The 20659-nt window shown below is 37.6% G+C and overlaps 1 protein-coding gene across 1 annotated transcript; it reads left to right on the forward strand.

Annotated features, from left to right (window-relative positions):
- The first annotated feature begins 3909 nt into the window (after positions 1–3909).
- LOC142143252 (protocadherin-11 Y-linked-like) lies at positions 3910–12247 on the forward strand. The gene is made up of 8 exons (XM_075200965.1): positions 3910–3940; positions 5005–5297; positions 5669–5938; positions 6740–6877; positions 9690–9906; positions 10705–10866; positions 11330–11481; positions 11592–12247. Exons 1-8 carry the CDS (start codon positions 3910–3912, stop codon positions 11814–11816), a joined length of 1488 nt encoding a protein of 495 aa, XP_075057066.1. The 3' UTR covers positions 11817–12247.
- The last annotated feature ends 8412 nt before the right edge of the window (positions 12248–20659 follow it).

Genomic DNA, 20659 nt, shown 5'->3' on the forward strand with positions numbered 1-20659 from the left:
ATTTTTAGGAAAACAATTATGGAATGGACATATTGTATATAGTTTAGAACTTCACAAAATGTTACTAACGTGCTCAAAACAAATGAAGAAATAGCATGTCCACACAGAACCAAATTTATTCTGCACATAGGAATAATGGTTAATATGTACAATGGATAAAAAGCCCCTCTAAATAGCTTTGTGTGTAATGTTGACAGCTGTGATGGATCAATTGTTCCAAATATTGCCTAAGTATAAGAAGCTGCCTTGTGTACAACTAGGCTTGGGAGTGGAATCCATCACTGCATACAGTCACTTTCTTTCTGATTCAAAGTAGGAGATCTGTGGATTCAGTGTGAATTCTGCACCTGATTATCCAAAGAGAATTATACAAACGGACGAACCTCCGAACTATTAAGTTACAATACCGTATCATCCATTAGTAATATACTTCACTATATCTTAAGATCTAATATTCCTAATTCATATTTGTACAGTAATCACATTCATAATTTTGTAGGGTGCTCTCTCAGTAGTATAAATGTTACATTTGTTACTAAAAAAGAAGAGAAAGATACTACTTGTGAGAGGCACTCCAAAAGCTCTTAGATAATAATACCATCAACATTTGGATGCACTAAATAAGTCCTAACTCTTTATGGGGGAAATGAGATTGTGCAGCTAATTTGCCCCAAAAAGTTCCAAAAAAGAAATCAAATTACTAACACTCATTATAAATAAATAACTTTTATTACAATTATTTATTATTTATTTTAAATTACACTTAAATTAAAAGAAAACTACTAAAAGCGAAATATAGAAGATAAAATGTGTGGGTACTATGGGCTGCAGGGTTCATAAATCTCATATTCTCCACTAAGAACTCAATAATCTCATGTGCAACCCATGACCAATATAAGGTATTTAAGCGAATATAAGTTATCAAACCAAAATATGTGAGTCAGTGCTGTTTTCAGACTGAGAGCGTTGAGTGTGTTATTTGTTAATATATGATATTACATTAATTGCTCTATATAGTGGTATTGAAGTAGTTTTCTAGACAGAGAAAAAGTACTGATATTAATAAATATCATAACGTAGACAAATAAGGTAGAATGTAATATGTTTTAATGAACATTTATAGAATAAAAGTATAACTAAATAAATCATATATAAAAATAAACCAGTATATTCCATAAATATATGAATAACTATTTGTGTAATGTGATGTTATTGCTTCCATAGAGCATTGCAGATCTTGTGATTGTCATACAGGACATCAATGACAATGTCCCAACTTTTACAAAACATGAATATTCTGCACATCTGATCTTATCTAAAGTGAAAGACGGAGATCCATTTCTGACAGTATGTGCCACAGACCTGGATATTGGGAATAATTCACAGATTTCTTACAAGTAATATATTATGTGGTTGATATAAGATTATGTAGGAATTAAAATGATCATATAAAAAAAATGTTCTTTACTGAAAAAGTTTTCCTCATCTAGCTAAATGTAACTAGGTGTAGTATTCTTCCATGCCTTTATTTTTGCTGTGTAAAACTGAGAATACTGACATTATATTTATTAATATTGGATGTTCTTGTGTGGTGCCTGAAGCTTGTCTGTTATTATCCAGCGTAGTACTTAGGGCCTAATTTTGAGTTAGGAGCAAAGCAGATAAAAGGAGCAAATTTGCACCTGGACAAACCATGTTACAATGCAAGGGGTACAAATTGACTTATCTTTTTGCACATAAGGAAAATACTGGCTATTTTTTTCATGTAGCACACAAATACTTGATAGTTTTATTTTTACACTGAAATTAAAGTTGATCTATGACATGCTGTATCCCAACTATAAATCTGTCCCTACATTTTAAATTTACCTCCCCCTCTAATGCAACATGGTTTTGCCAAGGTGCAAATTTGATATATTTCTTTGCTTTGTTCCTAACTCAAAATCAGGCCCCTAGTGTGCAACAGATTACACCATCCATCCATGGGAACCCTGTTTACATTCTTAATGATTAGTTAAGAGCACATTATTAGCAGGTGAGATAATAAATATATATTGTTGCTTTTGTCAATATATTTGTTGTTCTTATCTTAAGCTACAAATACTTTCTTTTAATACTGTCCCAAATGGATACTAGAACCCTAAAATTTTAGTACTGGGAATACTTAGCTATATAGAATGTGAACCATTTCTGTGCAGATAATATCAGCAGGAATGTGAATAGAGTCCACAAACAATTTACAGCCAGAACAGGCACACCTAACCGAGCAAGCTCTGTGTCATCTGTATATTTTGGTTCAAAAATAGGGACCTTCCTAAGCAATTTTAATTGGATATTTATTAAGGTTTTTATCTCACTCTGTTACTTTAGTATGTAGGGAAGCAGCAGTTCTCTCTATCAATTATATATAACTTCATAATTATAGTTAACTATACATATCTGCGAAAACGTTCTTAGGTTTGCCCAACCTCCTACTGGATTTACTATTGATGAAGACAACGGAGAAATCTCTCTAACAAGGAATATATCTGCTGGTACCTTAGAAACCAGCATTGTATTGATTGTCATAGCTACAGACCATGGGGTTCCAGCTTTGTCTTCTAGTAGTAAGTGATGACACATTTTTGTTTTTCTCATGTTCTTTATGCTTTGTTCATTTACTTTCTTGCTAATTAGAACACTTCAGACCCTTGCATGCAAATATTTGATACCTTAATCGCATTCAAAGTGTACTATGTCCCAGTAAAGTTATGGAGTATGTCTTTCAAATGTGTCAAGAATTAGAGAGAATTCAACCTTCTTGCCCATCGGGTGGATCTGTCCCAAAATTCAACCCTTGTTGGCAAAAGTCAGAAATTGTATTTATAGCAATACATCTATAAAAAATTTGCTCTACTTACACTATCTAGTCCAGAAACCCTCAAACACATGGCAGATTGTAGCTTCTTGGAACGACCACCAGTCTCCTTTGGAGCCACCACCTGTCCCCCAGCCTTCTCAATGGTTATTAAGTGCATCTGGCAAATCTACCAAAATGTAATTCATGACCAGACTCCTAAGAGACTCCTGCTTTGTTTAACAAAACCTTGGCTCTGTGGACCCTGTTTCATAATCACACCCTGATCAATATCTGATCTCCTTTACTCTGGAGCAGACTTCCCCTCCACTATATCACAAACTCTATTAGTCCCTAATCTCGACCTTGACCATGTATAACCCTCCTTATTATTATTATTATTGTTATTAACATTTATTTATTTATGGCCAGCATATTCCATAACGCTTTACATGTGGGTATAAAAACACAATAATAAAATGAGAATTTTCCTCTATAAAAAATTCTTCCCTCTTCCTCTATAAAAGTATAATAACTATAATACGTTTTTCATCAAGGTGTTTCTTGTTTCTGATGCATTTAACAAACAGTCCTTTAACCCCCCCCCCCCCACTATATTCATATAATAAGGAGTGTTGGGCAGCAGGCGGTTCACACTGCAAAGTAAAGCATAAAGCAGACCGAGGGCAGCTGACTGTCGCATCACGTGACCTCTTTATTTGAGGCAAGATAGTCACGCTGCATAACGGTGGGGGTGGAAGTTTAGTGTGTGCTCCCTTCTTCCTCAGTGCAGCCCTTTAGAAAGTTGGAGTTCCGCAGATGTGGCCCTCCAGGAAGGCGAAGTTGTGCATTGCGGCCATCGAGCATCAAAGATGTGCCATTCATTGTAACGGAGAAATATGTCACATGCATTCTAGTAGTTTAAAAGATTGCCTCTTTAAAAATGAGTTATGAGTATTCCTATTTATCTATTCAGTCCACCGGGTAAATATGATTTGATATAATACATGGAACAATTGCTGAACGTTACTTATGTTGTGGGCATTAAGAAGATTTTTTGAGTGGGTGGGGGCATGGCTGGGAGCTGCAATGAAGAAGATGCAGGTTAGTTCATGGGTATTCTCAGATAGAGTGCACTAAACTTAACACAATTTTAAATAACAATAGGTACACATTCTCCATATATCCAATCCACTTACTCCCTATTTTGTCAATTCTAACCACCCAAAGAGTGGTGTGAACAGATTTAGTCACAAGATGTCATGGGAGCAGAATAATAGAGTTACCTGATTTGCAGATAATACCTTATGGGAATTGTTTTTTCAATTTGGCTGGTGACAACAACTTTGGGACACAACAATACAAAGACAAATGCACAGCAATATTTTTGTACAAATAAATTCTTACTAGCTACAGTAACCGATGTGCTATAATATTTTTCCCTACAGCCCCAAAGTATTTTCTAAATGTAAATTAAGTAAAGTATTCCCCCCAACATGTGAAAGTGTAAATTGCACTTTTAACATCCGTTATGTACAGATAAGAACCTGTGTAAAATGAGTTTGCTTCAGTAAAAGCTATTTCTTTTCTAGGGGTGTGTGTGTGTGTGTGTTTATATACATATACTCAACATCCAGGGTAAGAGTATCAAAGGAGTAACATTTAATTTATAGGAGAAACATTTTGTGATACAGTGTGATGTTGGTGTACATTGTGTAACTCACGTTGTTGTGGTTGTTGTTACTCTCAGGTGTCCTACAGCAAGTATGAATGAGAAGGAGAAGATGAATGGTCCTAGTGCACACCATCCTCTTGGTCCTATTTATTTTAATCAGGAGTTCCTCTGGTTTATCTATGTTGGGGCTTCACATATACTATAGTCAATATTCCCTTTTCATTCTTTGTCTACCAACTCCCACTCTGCACAAATTTAATTAGATCAAATTTGATGTTCTTTTCACTCTGTCGAACAGGCCTTTGCTCATCTGCTTTAATGAAGTCCTGCATCCCTTAAACTCATTGCATATAGAAGCACATGTTTATTTATGGATCATGGCAACAGTTTAAGGCAGAAGTTATTAATGGTAGACTTGGATCAGGTGTATTATGTTATTTATTCCATCACTGCTAATATTAAATAACTTTTATCTTTACTTTTTCCTTTTTAGCTACTGTGGTTGTCACAATTACAGTAGGCCATGCCGAGTTTGTGCATTACAATTACAGTTTCAGTGTTCTTGAAAACATGCCGGAAGGAACAGAGGTTGGGTCAGTACAAACCAATGCTGGACCAGACCTGTCAGTAAAATATTTCCTTAAGACATACACAAAGATATTCTCCATCACAGACAATGGCACAATTATTACCTGCATCATGTTAGATCGTGAGGAGCAAGACAGTTATAGCATTATCGTGACAGCTGTGGATTCACAGAAACCTCCTAATACAGCTGCTGTTGTGGTATGAAATATTTCCTTTTCATTAAATATGTACATCTTAATGTTGTAGGATTAAAGAGATTTGGTATTAAAACTAATATCTGTGCTTCAGTTATGGGTCGTCAAGCATTGAGTCATGGAGGGTTCAGATTTCCACCATCTGCAGCTTTAGAACAAGGGGCTGTACTAATATTGTCTAGTTACTCAAACTCACTTTACCTATGGTACGGACAAGTCTGCATATTTTCATCAGGAATTTATTTTTTGTTCCTCAACATGTCTTTGACTATTAGTGGAGCTAATAAATGAATACTAGTAAATAAATAATAACAATGAATGGTGAGAGTTTGACCCGCACACATCTCTCTATCTCATCCCTGTATACTTTCACAGGTTTATATCACCATAATTGATGTGAATGATAATACTCCATTATTTTCACCACTCATAAAAGTATACGTCACATGTCAAGAAAATAAGAATTTCCTGGATTTTGGTGTCGTTAGTGCTACTGATATGGATGTCGAAACCAATGGAGCTGTGACATACTCCTTGGAGAAGGACTTCAATGGTACTTTCAACATTAACGGTTCTACTGGCAAATTGACTAACAAAAAGCCATTGGACGCAGAGAAAGCGGATAGCTATGACCTCAAAGTAATAGTGAGTTCTGAAGACCTTCATGATATGCTGCGATCACTTAGTCAATAGATGTCTTTGTAATAACTTATTTATTCATGCTGTGTAATAACTTGTAGTTACAGACAAGCCACATCATTAGCAGGGGTAGTTGGTGGCACATGAAACAAAAAAAAATCAATCCACTAGGCAAGGCCAGTTTAGGACACAGTAGGGAGGGTATTTGGTCTGGATACCCAGTTCCAGAAAGACCTTTGGGCAGTATTTACCCTGGGGGTAAATGTATTAAGTGCCAATTTATGCAAGTAGCAGGAAATCAGCAACTTTACAGGGAAAATTTAAAGCGGCGATGGCTTGTAAAGGCAAACTTGCAAGGCAAACTTACCTTTACAAGCCATTGCCGCTTTAAATTTCCCGTGCAAAGTCCCCAATTTCTGTCGAAATCGGCACTTAAAACATTACCCCCTGCTGTTAAAATATATTTTATATTTGTTAATATTATTTTAAGATATATATATGAATGTTTTGGCCATGGGCTCAGTTTCCGTTAACCTAGCTCTCCCTCTTTACAAACGGTGGCCCTATAACTAGATAAAGATAAATAATAACTTATTGATCAGACAACTTTATATTTCTTTTAATTTAAATCTATATAAAATGTCTACAGAAACCTAATTTTTCTGCTTATTTGCCTGTTATAATATGAGCAGATCCAAGGGGTTACACTCAGGGGGAACCGTGGGCATCTGCCTGGGTTCTGTGATCACCTTCTGCAATTCTGATGAACACAGCATAATGTGTTCATTATAATATGTGTCTTTGTAGGCCACCGATTCTGGAATCCCACCGTTGACGTCCACGATAATGATCCATGTTTCGGTCCAAGATGTTGATGATAATCCTCCAATCTTCAACACACATCTATATGACATCACAGTAAAAGAGAATGAATCTCCACATGTGGTATTCATATACAATAAATGTACCAAACATTTCAGACATCAATATTACTCTGTCACACTTTCCCATTGCTAGCCTGTAAAACAGTGATCTTGTGTCACTGCCAGATTTAGTACTAGGCGCAGTATGCCAGTGTCTAGGATTGGCAGAGACATCTCTTTCCCTGAAGAACATTTATCAGCAGATAAAAATTATATTTGCATTTAACATGCAGTTCAGTGGTGTTTGCCATAAACTAGATAAAGACAAGGAAAGATAAAGTATGTTTTCAACATGCAGAGTGCATTTTTCTAGCCTTAGAATAACATAATGGGGGATATTCTATAAAAGTGGAGGAACTGGAAAACTGTTAAAACTGTCATAGCTAAAAAGACTATATCATCATCATCATCATCATTTATTTATATAGCGCCACTAATTCCACAGTCCATTCACATCAGTCCCTGCCCATTGGAGCTTACAGTCTAAATTCCCTTATATAGACACACACACACAGACACTAGGGTCAAATTTTGATAGCAGCCAATTAACCTACTAGTATGTTTTTGGAGTTTGGGAGGAAACCGGAGCACCCGGAGGAAACCCACGCAAACACAGGGAGAACATACAAACTCCACACAGATAAGGCCATGGTTGGGAATTGAACTCATGACCCCAGCACTGTGAGGCAGAAGTTCTAGCCACTAGGCCACTGTGCTGACTATATAATTGTACATCATATTCTACTAATACATCTTTTGTGCGATGTAAAAATTTCCTCTTCTTTAACTTCTCTTCCTTTTTCTGTACTTTATTAAGATAATAGATGCTGTATAGCTATTCTCTATTGTCTTCAAACACAATCATTTCCTACGTTTTTATGAGTTCTGATTGAAAAATCAAATCTAATTTGAATGTGGGTGCAAGTACGCTCTACCTAATCAGTACTTGCTGTACGTAGACAGACATAACAGACTGCTATATACACAACTACAACAAAAGTTCACATCAGAGTGCATAAAATTTTTATTCTGTAATACATTAAAATAACAACTGCTAATAGTATAATAATTTATATGGAAGATGCGGAGGTTGGGGGTCTGGGAAGATGCAGAGGGGGTGATGGAAGATGTGGGGGGGCACTAAGATTAAGAGTGTTACATTCCTACCCAAAATGTCTTTACACTGGCCAAAGGGGGAAGTCTACTTTGTATGGGTGTTGCTGTGGAAATGCAGTTCTTCTGCATTGCTGAAGGATGATGGGGAAAATAAACCATGTTTGGCAGTTTCTGTGCAAATTCTTCAGGTTCTCCAGTGCAGAGCCACTGCAGGAGCTTTGTCTAGGACAAGGATCAGGGAACTTTTTTACCTTTTACCCCCAAATATATTTAGATATGCCAACGTTACCCCCTTGGTTTGCAAGTAAGGAAATCATATATTATTAATTATTGGAATTCAAAATTTTATTGAATCTATTCAAAATTTCTTTGAAAGCTTCAACTTCAAAACTTCAGGTTTTGGAGAAATGATGTTGCTTTATTTTTCACACGAGAGCATCAATATTGGGGCATTTTGATGTCAGAGCAATTTGGATACAGTCTTCAGCATCCAATCGATTTCTCTACTTTGTTTTTATGTTCGTTATAGTGGAAAATCATCGTTCGTAAAGGTAGGTTGTTGCAAAAGGCAGCAACTTTTTGACTGCCTCCTCATGTGCACTTTTGAATGCCTTTGCAGCTGTTGACATCCAAAAATATGACAGATCTGCTTTGTTTTCAAATGCAATACGTGCTTCATTATTGCATCGAAGCTCAAGAAGTGCCTCTGCCAACCCTTGAGGCTCTTCTGGTACAACAGCAATTTCACATTTAAAGGGGTCTACAATCCAACTGACAGCATGTGAATCGGCAGCATTACACCCAGGAATTTCATTTTTACCCCATTTGGGGTAATTTACCCCTGTTCCCTGACCACTGGTCTAGGAGAAAGCAGGTGGGAGGTAAGGTAATAGCACATTTGGCCCTTCAGAAATTAAAAGTAATGTACTTATAATTTTTATTTCTGAGCAAAGATTTTATCTTGGGATATTTTATGTAAAGATGTGTTTCTGCATCACGCACATCTGCAGTCTGTTAGCGTTTCTTACATTGCGGTAACGCATTTACACTTTTACACTTTCTGAAGTGCTAGAATCATCTAAAATGTATTACACACTATTACAATCCCCAGGCCCCCAGTCATTCCCTTGAATTACCATACAAGAGGTAAATATATTAAAGCGCAGATTTGGAAGCCATTTATATTCAGCGACTTTGCAAGGGAAATTAAAAATGACAATGGCTTTAAAAGCAAATTTTGCCTTTAATGCCATTGCCACTTTAAATTTCCCCTGCAAAGTCTCCTGGACTTCTAATTTCCCATTTCAACCACTGAGTAAGAGTAGATCCATCTTGAATGTGCAATTTTGAACCTTGGCAAGAAAATGTTGTGCTACACAGAGGTAAGCAAATTTAAAATTTGTTGAGAATTTATAGATGGGAGGGGTGTTTATTCCTGCAGTATTTTACTTGCATGCAAAAAAAATTGCATTTGCACCCATTGCATTACGATCCGGTATCTCCAGGTGTAAATCTGCACCCTTAGCGGGATTTACTCTTAAATCTAAATGAGGAACATAATGGGACAACATGGAGTACATAGGAGAATCCAAGAGAAAAGTTAAGACAGAATTCACATCCTTCTTTTTGATGAAAAATCCCACATGTGTACATATTTTTCTATACGTTACATTGATTAACTATTTGTAAAATATAGGCTTGGTTTTTGTTTTATTTAGATATTGAATGTTTCTGCAGTGGATATGGACACCGGCAACAATGCTATTATTTTATATTCCTTCCCAAAAGTTTCTCACTTGTTTTACATTGGAGAAACATCTGGCAATATCTCCATCCTGGAAACCTTAGACTTTGAGACAAGCGCAGAGCATGTAATGACAGTGATTGCATACAATCCAAGCGACCCTTCGAGACAAAGCACTGCCACAGTTATTGGTAACTGTACCTTTATTTATAGACACATCCTGGTCATCAAAACTGCTGATTGCAGAGTTTGACTGTGTTAATTATATTAATTTAGGAATGATTATCTTTCTTTCCATTTTGAGATCCTCAGGAGATACTTGTGTGCGTGGCTAGGTTATTTATTAAAACATGTTTTCACCTTCTCAAACTATGGTATCTGTACCTAACTAATTTTATAGCAAGGTTGTAACTACAATTCCATCAAGTTATGTAAATAAAAAAAATAAGGAATTTATGTTCAATAAATATCAGAGTTTTATGTATTTTTATTTTGCAGCCTTTATATTGAGATTGACTATTTATTGTAGGTTTATTATCTAAACATATTGTTTAGTTATTACTAATTAGTTGTGACATCATTACTCCTAGGTTAATTGACAATAAGTTTTGTAGTGTACTTCAAAAAACATATGAGGGTATATTTACTAAACTGCTGGTTTAAAAAAGTAGAGATGTTGCCTATAGCAACCAATCAGATTTTAGCTGTCATTTTGTAGAATGCACTAAATAAATGATAGCTAGAATCTGATTGGCTGCTATATGCAACATCTCCACTTTTTCAAACCCGCAGTTTAGTAAATATACCCCATTATGTCATAAAGTATAAGGATCTATAAGCATATAGACTTGTGTGTATGGTAATGTTTCCATGTTTCTACATCCTGGATAATGTAAACACTACCGTGGTTTTACCAATAATTCCATAGAAATGCTGGTACAAATGTATGATCCAGGCATTTTGTAATCATCATTGTGTATCTTTCCCAGTTCATGTAGAAGATGTAAATGAAGAGGGGCCCATAGTGGAATATCCAGTATACCATACAGTAATATGGGATGGTCTATACCCCCCAGGAAGTCTTATTCTTGATATCAATGCAACAAAAGGAAATAAAGCTGTGGATGAAGGGATCCATTATTCTATTTCAGGTACACATCCAATTATTATGCATTATGATTTTGCAATGGTGGAACCATATAACCAGTGAAATGCTGACTGCCGTAGCATACAGAAACATCACAGGCAGGGGCGCCGAGAGGGGGGAGGGGGGCGGGGTGGACAGGTACAAAGTACAGGGGACCAGGCCTGCCTGTGTAATGGGAGGAGCCACCATCCTTGTGTGGCCACGCCCTCTCGGGGTTATGGAAGAGTCCCCAAGAGTCCCCAAGAAGTTACTGGACCCAAAATTCCTCTCGGCAGCCCTAATCACAGGGTACGTTGTGAGTACTACTAAATAACTTTGTTTTGTCACTTTGTTGCCGGAATTTACATTAATTAGGAATCTATTGGTATGTACATGTTAACGTCAGTTGTATATTTTAGTTTATTCTATATTAATGAAATAAATTGCTGACTAGAAAGCAAAGATCTGTGGTGTTTTTCTTGTGTCAGGTCATAACAGTGAGGAACTATTTGCAATAGCTAATGCAACCGGCTACATCTTGTTAATGAAAGATCTCCCAGTGCACCTCTCCCCTCTGCGCTACGCCCTGACAGTCATTTGCACTGACAATGGGGCACCGCCTCAATCAACGTCCATCAAGGTACAATTCATTATGGTTTATTTTCTGAGGCTTTTTCCTCTGTCGTTCATTCATCATTAAGGTAGTGCTCGGAAATTGTCTCACTTATTTTTCATTTTTTGTATTTAAAGGTGTTTGTGACTATATCACCCAGCAACATTAGTCTCCCGGTTTTCTCAGCTGATTATTATATTCCAGAACCATTGATTGACTGGACTGTGCCTTATACTTTATTAACGCAGATCAAAGCCTTCTATTTACCCTCTTCTCTTATATACAGTATGAGAACTGAGAAAGATAAAGGTAACCCTACTCATTGTCAAAGAAGATATTATGACTATTTAAGGCTGAAGTAAAATTACAGTAGACGTGAAATTATTTATGTGCACCAAAGTGGTGCAAACAAGGTTAATATGTTTTATCGGTAACCAATAACTTCATCTAAGACAATTAGGAAACCAAAACACCAGAACCCCCCACGGTAAAATAAAGGAACCAGCACTCAGTCACTTAACACTGGCTACACGAGAAATATAATAATATGTCTGCATAATTTGTGCACAGTTCACCTAACCAATTTCCACTTCTGATCCAATTGTTCAAACTCATGATGAAAAAGAAAACTTATATGGGACCGAGTCCTTCTGCTTTTCTCAGAGCACGAGGCCAGAAGGAGACCTCAGCACTCCAAAGTGAAATACACAAAATAAATAAAAGTGAATAATCCATATATGTAAGAGTAGGGCAACACGTTTCATAGGAACAAAGACTAAGGGGTATATTTACTAAACTGGGTTTGAAAAAGTGGAGATGTTGCCTATAACAACCAACCTGATTCTAGCTGTCATTTTGTAGAATTTACTAAACAAATAACTAAAATCTGATTGGTTGCTATAAGCAACATCTCTTTTTCAAAACCGCAGTTTAGCAAATATACTCATATTATATACAGTCATATTGGATTTACCGGTAATTGTTTGTTATTACCTGGGGATACTGGCCACTAATTTTTTAAATTAACAAGCAAAAAATACATAAAAATACAAAAAAAGGTGTTCTCTCTGATGCACAATTTTAATAAGTGACATACAAGCAAAAGATAAAAAAAAAGGACATTTCTCTTCAATTTCTCACTTTCCCCCCATATGGAACATAAGGGGAGCGCTCCAGATAAATAAACAAAGAAAACAATCATTATAGAAAAATCATCTTCTATTCAGTTCATTAATCATTACTTTCAAGTGCTTGATACCGCTTTCTTCAAATATTTTTTTTCTTCAAATTGTATGTTATTGATAACTAATACAATGTTTAAATGTATCAGGTAAATAAGAAGAATATGAAATGTTTTGGTCTAAAAAATATTTTTCCATCAGTTACTAAATGAATCCAGCAAGAAACTTTATTCCAAAAATATCTATTTTTTTAAAAGCATAGAACATTTAATACATACATTATTTAAATCAAGTTTAAATTTTTAAAATCGGTTAGTAGATGCATATTCTCTATTAATTATTTCACATTGAATTTCTTGTAAGTCCGCAATTTATGTTGCTTTACACACATCTTGCAAACCCTGAACAATGTAATCCTGTATGAGCATTTGTGATAATAGGTATCCAGTTTGTTTTAATAGGTTGACTATCTTAAAAAGTGAATTGCATTTAACTGTGCCAATGTGAAATTTATATTTTACCCATAGTAGATTCTCTCACCATAGAAGACAATGCAGATTTTAAATTTTAACTTTTAACTGTTTTTTCGTTTGGGAATCAATATAATGTATTAGTCTGCAAGAAATTAATAATATGCAGTCTACACAATCTCCATTTATTCATAAGTTCTTGGAGACAGTATTCTTATTTCATAAAAGTATCCATCAAATACACAAATCTTCAAATACTCTGGTTATGCCACAGAATAAAAGCTGTATAACGTTGCCTTGGAGTGAATTGCGGCTTAAAGGTAAATCAAGTTAATAATTAAATTCCATATTTGACTACTTTCGTATGCATTGCTATGCTATGTGTATCTTGAAAGAAGTAATTAAAAAAGCTATCACTTTCAGAAAATAATTGGGTTTGAGTTGAAGAGAATCCCTAAAGTAATCTCTTTGCTCAAGATTCACAACTAAAAAATAAGAATTTGAAGTAATCCAACTCATTGGAATCTAGCCAATGTCACTGTTTATATATTATATATACATTATATATTTGTTTGTAGACATAAAAAGCTGTGTTAAGGGTGTCATAGGCTTTTCATTCAACAGATAAAGGCTAAAATCATTTTATTAGGCCTGGCCAAATGTCCCTTTATGGACAAAAAGGGTAACATATGAAACAAGAGCATCTGTCACTCACCGGACTGTGAGTGCCATTTCCCGTGTGTTCAGGAACCGTGGCCGTCCGCCATCCTGAGGGTCTGCGCATGTGCAGCCCTTATCAAACCTTCATTACCTGTTGCTTTTAATTGATTGGATGATCAGGCAACCCTCCCTATTAAACCACCTGTGATCATTTCCTGGTTGCCTGATCTTGGAGTCTCATTCCCCATGAGCCTCTGAAGGTGTTCCTCGTGTATTCAGCTCCTGCTGATTCCTGTTTACTGCTATTGTGGTTTCCAGACCACTTCAACTCTCCTGTGTTCCTCGTGCTGGCACTCAGCTGATTCCTATCTGCTATTACTACCGGACTCCTGCTCGTTTCAACTCTCCTGTGTTCATCGTGCCTGCACTCAGCTGATTCCTATCCGCTGCCTCCGTTACTACTACAGAGTGCCTGTTCGTTTCAACTCTCCTGTGTTCATCGTGCCTGCACTCAGCTGATTCCTATCCGCTGCCTCCATTACTACTACAGAGTTCCTGATCGTCTCAACGCTCCTGTGTTTATCGTGTCAGCTCTCCGCTGCCTCCGTTACTACTACAGGGTTCCAGACCGCCTCTACTCTCCCGTGTTCAGCGTGCCTTCTCTCCGCTGCCTCCACCACTACTACTGGATACCAGACAGCCTCAACTCTCCCGTGTTCTTCATGTTTCCAGTTCCACTTACTACTGCTTCCTGAGTATTGCTTTGTTGATTCTGGATTACCTGCCGTGCGCTGCACCAACCTGATTACCGCTTCCACCCTCCAGTGGTCTCTCCTCCTGCCGGCCTTCAGCCGTTCAGGTATTCCTGCACATCTCTCTGACAGCCTGCTCTCCTGAACCGCGGTATGCATACTTTCCATTGACTTTGCTTTTGTATTGCATATCCATCTGGACTGAGTTGTGTTCTCCTCCGGAGCCTCCTATCCACTGAAGCTATTGTTACCATTGACTTTGTTTCCTATTGCCTGGATAGCTATTGTGACTTTTGTATACTTCTAGCAGTGCTTGTCAGTTATCGTTGTATTGTGGATATCATCGTGGGATCAAGTTCTGTGTGCCCCGTGTATACTCTGCTTTACATTCATCTCCTCGTGCCCCTCCTCACATATATATAGCAGTGGTACAACTTGCTGACGCAGACCACTGACTCCTGTTCCCTGTGACACCAGTTTCAAGTATCCTCTCACATAAGCAGTGGTACAACTTGCTATACGCAGACCACTGACTTCCCCGTTACCTACCTTCACCTGGATTCCATTCCTTCACTATAGACAGCGGTACAACTTGCTATACGCAGACCGCTGACTCTCACTACCACCTCGCTACTCCTGGACATTCCTCCTCACTATAGCAGTGGTACAACTTGCTTTACGCAGACCACTGACTTCCCTCTCGTTTCCTTGTCCATCTGGTTCCTCGTGTACATTCATCTACTCATTACCAGTTGCTGCTAGTCATAGACTTTCCTCGAGCATTCTCTCACCATCTGCTGTTTCTCCTGTTCCGTTGTCACCCTGCTTACCAGAGAACCATAGTACCAACTATATTACTCTGGTAAGTCCATCATCTGGTGATATCCTGGGCAAAGACTCCTAGTGCCCGTGACAGCATCATTCTGAGAAAAAAAATTCTTTTCAACAATTGTATTACTGTCTGTCAAACAAAAATCACCTCAAATCATTCTTTGTCTTTTTAACCACATGATCATAATTCAGTTTATACATCTATTGTTAGAAAAGGAGAATGTTCACAAATATATAAATCTTTTTGAGGCATCTTTAAAATGTTATGTTGGGTCTTTATTATCATTTAATAAAAATACCTCCGATTTTACTTATTAACAATATACCCAGCTAAAGCTCCACAACTAAAGCCTCAAAGCCACAGAATCTGCAGTGCGGATAAGTAAGGGACAAGAGAAATGTTATGATCCAGGAAGGTAAGGGCCCAGGTACTAACCTGATTGACGCTGTCAGGCCTAGAGGTGCGGTGTCTAACGGGTTCCCCGGTATTCACCAACAACCGCCGCAAGACAGGATGGACTGCTGGGAACTCACAGGTAGAGGTCTTCTAGGATGCCCCAGGGAGTAGTAATGTTGAGACTGAACAGAAGTACACCGGGACCAATAGGTGCGTTGTCAGCAGTAGGTACACAGTAGACAATACGGACCGAGACCAGGAAGCCGAGATTCGGTACATGGAGGGCAATCTGGAGCGAGGTCAGCAGGCAGTGGTTCGGTACACAGAAGGCAAACAGGAGCGTGGTCAGCAGGCAGAGGTTCGGTATACAGAGAGCAATCAGAAGCGTGGTCCGCAGGCAGAGGTTTGGTACACAGAGAGCAATCAGGAGAGTGGTCAGCAGGCAGAGGTTTGGTACACAGAGAGCAATCAGGAGCGATTCCAAAGGGAAGAGACTGCCAAGACACAGGGATCAACAACCAGGGGTCAGGCAACAAAGTTGACACTGGAAGAGTGTCAGAGCACTGTTTAAATGACCAGGCAAGATTGAAAAACCTGCCCCGAGCTGCCGTCATGTGAGCTGACACTCGGAAGTGCCAGGCAGCGGCGCAAGCGAGACGGCGCTGGAATGAGGGAGAGTAAGTCATGACAAGAAACAATTGAATCCGTAAAACTTAATATAAGAGCATATAGAGAAAGCTACTACATAAGAAGACACAACTAGGACACAGGAAACATTACAAAGAGGATGAGGAGATAGGAGGTAGAGAGGGGCAAACTTGTGAGAGTTAACCTTAAGGGGATTAGGGTAGAATACGCAGATGATAGCTGTGGAGTAAAATGGGCAGGTGGAGCGTGAGGAGGGGGATGGGTAGTCAAGTGTATACCCTGAGAAGTGGAAAAGAAGGCGATGATGATTTATTATCAAAGCAGCATAGCCAGAGAAATATATTTTCCTAATAAAAAAAAGATGACGAGTTTTAAAAATAACTGTGTCAACTTGGACCCAAGCCATAGAATTTAATTATTTCTCTGCTTCAGACCCAAATTGGTTTCCAAATGATTGTGATGTTAAACTATTATCAGTAGCTGTCTGACACTATTCAGTGGTTGTCTTCTATACATGAAACCTGTTTCATCCATAGATATTAAGTTACCTAAAATTTGTTTTAGTTTAATATCCAAAGTGGACATTTTCATCACAATTTAACAATACAATCAGTCTTCGGATGCTGATAAATCAGGATTGTTACCTGTTTTCAATATCATACATATAATGGATACTTAAAATATACATAAATATACAGTAAATTATAATAATCTTTTTGGTGTCAAACTATATGATGTTTCATTAATTTAATAAGTTCAAATGACAAGTCATCTGGCTAGGGATCTTTAAATTACTGTACAGTATAAATAAACTTTTTTTTATTTCAATGGGTTTACTTTAGAAATCTGATTTTTTTTCAGAAATAGATGGAAATATCAGCTTGATTCACCAACAGTTTGTATAAAGTTGCATGTAAAAATATAATTCTTCACTTGAGCCTACAGGAACATGAGAACTATCTAGTCACAGTTCTAATCATATGTCTATAAAAAAAATTCCATGTGAATAATAATAGTAGATAAAGGGATAGATTTAGTAAACTGCAGCTTTGAAAAAGTGGAGATGTTGCCTATAGCAACCAATCAAATTCTAATTATCATTTATTTAGTGCATTCTACAAAGTGACAACTAGAATCTCATTGGTTGCTATAGGCAACATCTCCACTCTTTCAAAGCAGCAGTTTAGTAAATATACCCCAAAGTCTTGATACCATGAATGCTCGTATCTGCCAAAATTAGGTGCAAATATCAAGCTATTTTTCTGAGTGGAAATGTGTGTGTGTAACTCTACACAACAAAGAACAGTCCTACAAATTGAAATCTCAGTTTTGCACTGCTCTGCAAGACTAGGTGCTCCGTACTTTTCAAGGAACTCTGTCCAACTCCGTCCATCCAGGGCCCCTGCTACCATCAAGCAGACCTAAATGATTGCCTAGGTTCCAATGTTTATGGGGCACCTAAAACACTGAATTAGTAACATAATGTCACTTATTCCTTGTTTTTATTTTCCCTGCAGCTCTCCCACACCAAGTGTCAGTCCCTGACATGGAGGTGGTGGAAGCTGACAACTCCTTATCTGCCTCTCCTCCATGTTGATGTGCTGGGAGTGTGACACTGGGCTATCATGTCACAGCGTAGCACCACACTTCCAATCTGACAGAAGATAAGATGTAGCCCTGCCCCAACTCCACATAAGCAGGGGAGATGGGCAGTGTCTGAGGGGGCATCAGAGAAGCAGAAGAGCTACAGGAGCTTGCACTGGCCATGATTCCATCAGCCGATGCAAACTTCTGTTCCTCCTTAATCAACACCAGTTGCCTCAAATGCTCTACAAACCCATGTGCACTGGTGGAAATCTAGGTGCGCTGGTAAAATTTGAGGCACCCAGCACCAATGAAGAGAATTTGAGGCTGCACCTTGGCTCAGTGTTTATTCAATGTTGATAATTGCTGTTGCTACAGATGAGATTCCTGCAGATTCTTAAAGTGTCTTCACTGGGTATACATCAAAATGACACAGACAAAAGTGAAGAGAAACAAACAACAGGTATATGGAACACAAATATTCTAATTCCTAAACAGTTTCACCATCTTTTATTTTCCTCATCATTGCTTGTTTCCTTTATAAAAAATGTTGAGCAGACTTCCCAAATTCAAATATTTCAAGTTCCTGTCTAGTTTAAATTCAAAACTTGCTTAACAATTGGTCCAGATGTGGCCCTGCTGTGTCACTAGCTATTTTTGCTGGCTAGCCTAGAGTGCAGAGTCTAATAGTAACACCATTAGTAATAGTAACACCAGTATTCCCAGGGAACCCCACAAGGAACTGATTGGCCTCACTGCAGAGGAACCCGCAGGTTGCAGCCTGCAGTATAGTCTCAGTAGGCAGTTGCTTACGAACATGAGGTTTTCAGAGAACAGGTTAAGTTTGGGCAGACAACATGGATCTACGAGTGGTAGACAAGGCAGAAGTCAGGGTTACTGGCAGGCAAAAATGGTCAGGACATACTGGGCTGACTCTATGTTTGCCATAAAGAATAAGACAGTGTACATAGCAATATATAGCATGAGACTCAGAGCCTGTCAACAATAGCCAAGAGAATGACATCACATTTTACTGATAATTGAGAAGTCTAAAACTAACTTGGGGTGAAGAAATATCCGACCTGCCATTCCTATGAGCTCTCTATTACAATGATCAGTTTAATCAGGCTGCAAATTGCGCTCCATTATACATGAACCCCTATGTGTTCTGGCAGCTACAGCTAATATCCAATTAGATGCCGCTGTTCCACCAATACAATCCCAACACCCTTTTCAATTTTCCAAGAACTGGTGTCTAGATAACACAGTCTTCATTATCAGTAATTTATAATGCCACTTTTTATGATTGGTTGGTTTCAAATTGCCTGATAACAGTATAGCTAGCACAGATAGCCTGTCAAGTATCCAGTATTATATATTTATTGAATCTTCCACCAAAGATCTACATATTATTCTAAAGTATTACAAGTGAAATTGGAGAACTTTCTGAAAGGGGTGCTTGTAGCACAATTAGGTTTAGATGTATGTTTTATGTCATACTGCATATAATGTTCTTTTCCTTAAACTCTTTATAGATTACTTTATCATGGATCCACTGACAGGAATAATAAGAACTAAGAATGTTCTAAAAATTAGAGACTTTCCAAGTAATATAACAGTGAAGGCGACAGATTCACAGAGGCCTTGGATATACAGCGAGGCCATTGTACATGTGACTGTCATCAGTGGTAATCAATATGCTCCTGTTTTCCCAAACTCTATTGTGAAAGTGACAGTGAAAGAGGTAAGATAATGTAGTTAAGGAAACAATAATAGCAAAATACTGTGTAAGTTAACAGTTTAAGGAATCTTGTAATCATCAGGCAACTACAGTTGTGGTTCAGAGTGTTAGGCTTGTGCCAATTAATAGTAATATGTCATTAATATGCACAACAGTATTAAAATGCCATTAAAGTTCCAGTCAATAGCAATGCTAAGTAATATGCTCATCAGCAGTAATATTTTATATGCCTATTACCAGTAATATGTATAGCACTGATAGTAATGCCTTGTAATAGAAATATACCTTAATTACCTGCAGTCCTCTTCTTTTCTGTCCACCCTCCCTCCTGTGTCCTGGTTTGCTGTTGATTGATGCATTGTGTGGGCAACACCGGCTTGTAATTAGTCTCTGCTGTTAGCTGTTTAGAAAACAGTGCTCACGCTTACACTGCATGACGTGTTACTTAGGGCCATTGGAATTCTTTAATAAGCCCCATACAGATATTAGTATGTGTCAAATTATCTGTTAACTCTGGCCAAATCTGCTGTCATCATCTTGCCCATGCAGTACGGATTATCAACATTTAATTTTAACATTATACACCGAAAAGCAATAAGATTTACTTATAATACCATACTAAACTGAATTCATTCATTCATTGGAAAATTATGAAGTCACATTGCACATTATACTTGGACTACTGGTATGGCAAATATTCCATTCCAGAAGTCCCAATCTTGTTAATTACTTTGGTCCCCACATTCCAAAAGGATTATAAAGTAGAGATGCTCACTGACCTCCGTGTTTTGGTTTTGGTTTTGGATTTGGATCTGGATTACCTGCGTGTTTTGGTTTTACCAATTCGCCCTTTTTTGTTTTGTTTTGCAATTTTGTTTAAAAATCAATGTTTTTGGGCATAAAATAACCTTAGTGCTCCACCTGTTTCTTGGATATGTAAT

Source organism: Mixophyes fleayi, chromosome 3 (genome assembly GCF_038048845.1).
Source record: "Mixophyes fleayi isolate aMixFle1 chromosome 3, aMixFle1.hap1, whole genome shotgun sequence".
In the NCBI taxonomy this organism is placed as follows: Eukaryota; Metazoa; Chordata; class Amphibia; order Anura; family Limnodynastidae; genus Mixophyes; species Mixophyes fleayi.

Excerpts from the sequence above, each read along its gene's own strand:
- LOC142143252 (XM_075200965.1), top strand. The coding sequence starts at position 3,910 with ATGGCTGGGAGCTGCAATGAAGAAGATGCAG. Across the intron at positions 5,939-6,739 it reads GCTATGACCTCAAAGTAATA|GCCACCGATTCTGGAATCCC; the intron begins GTGAGTTCTGAA and ends GTGTCTTTGTAG. Across the intron at positions 10,867-11,329 it reads GATCCATTATTCTATTTCAG|GTCATAACAGTGAGGAACTA; the intron begins GTACACATCCAA and ends TTCTTGTGTCAG.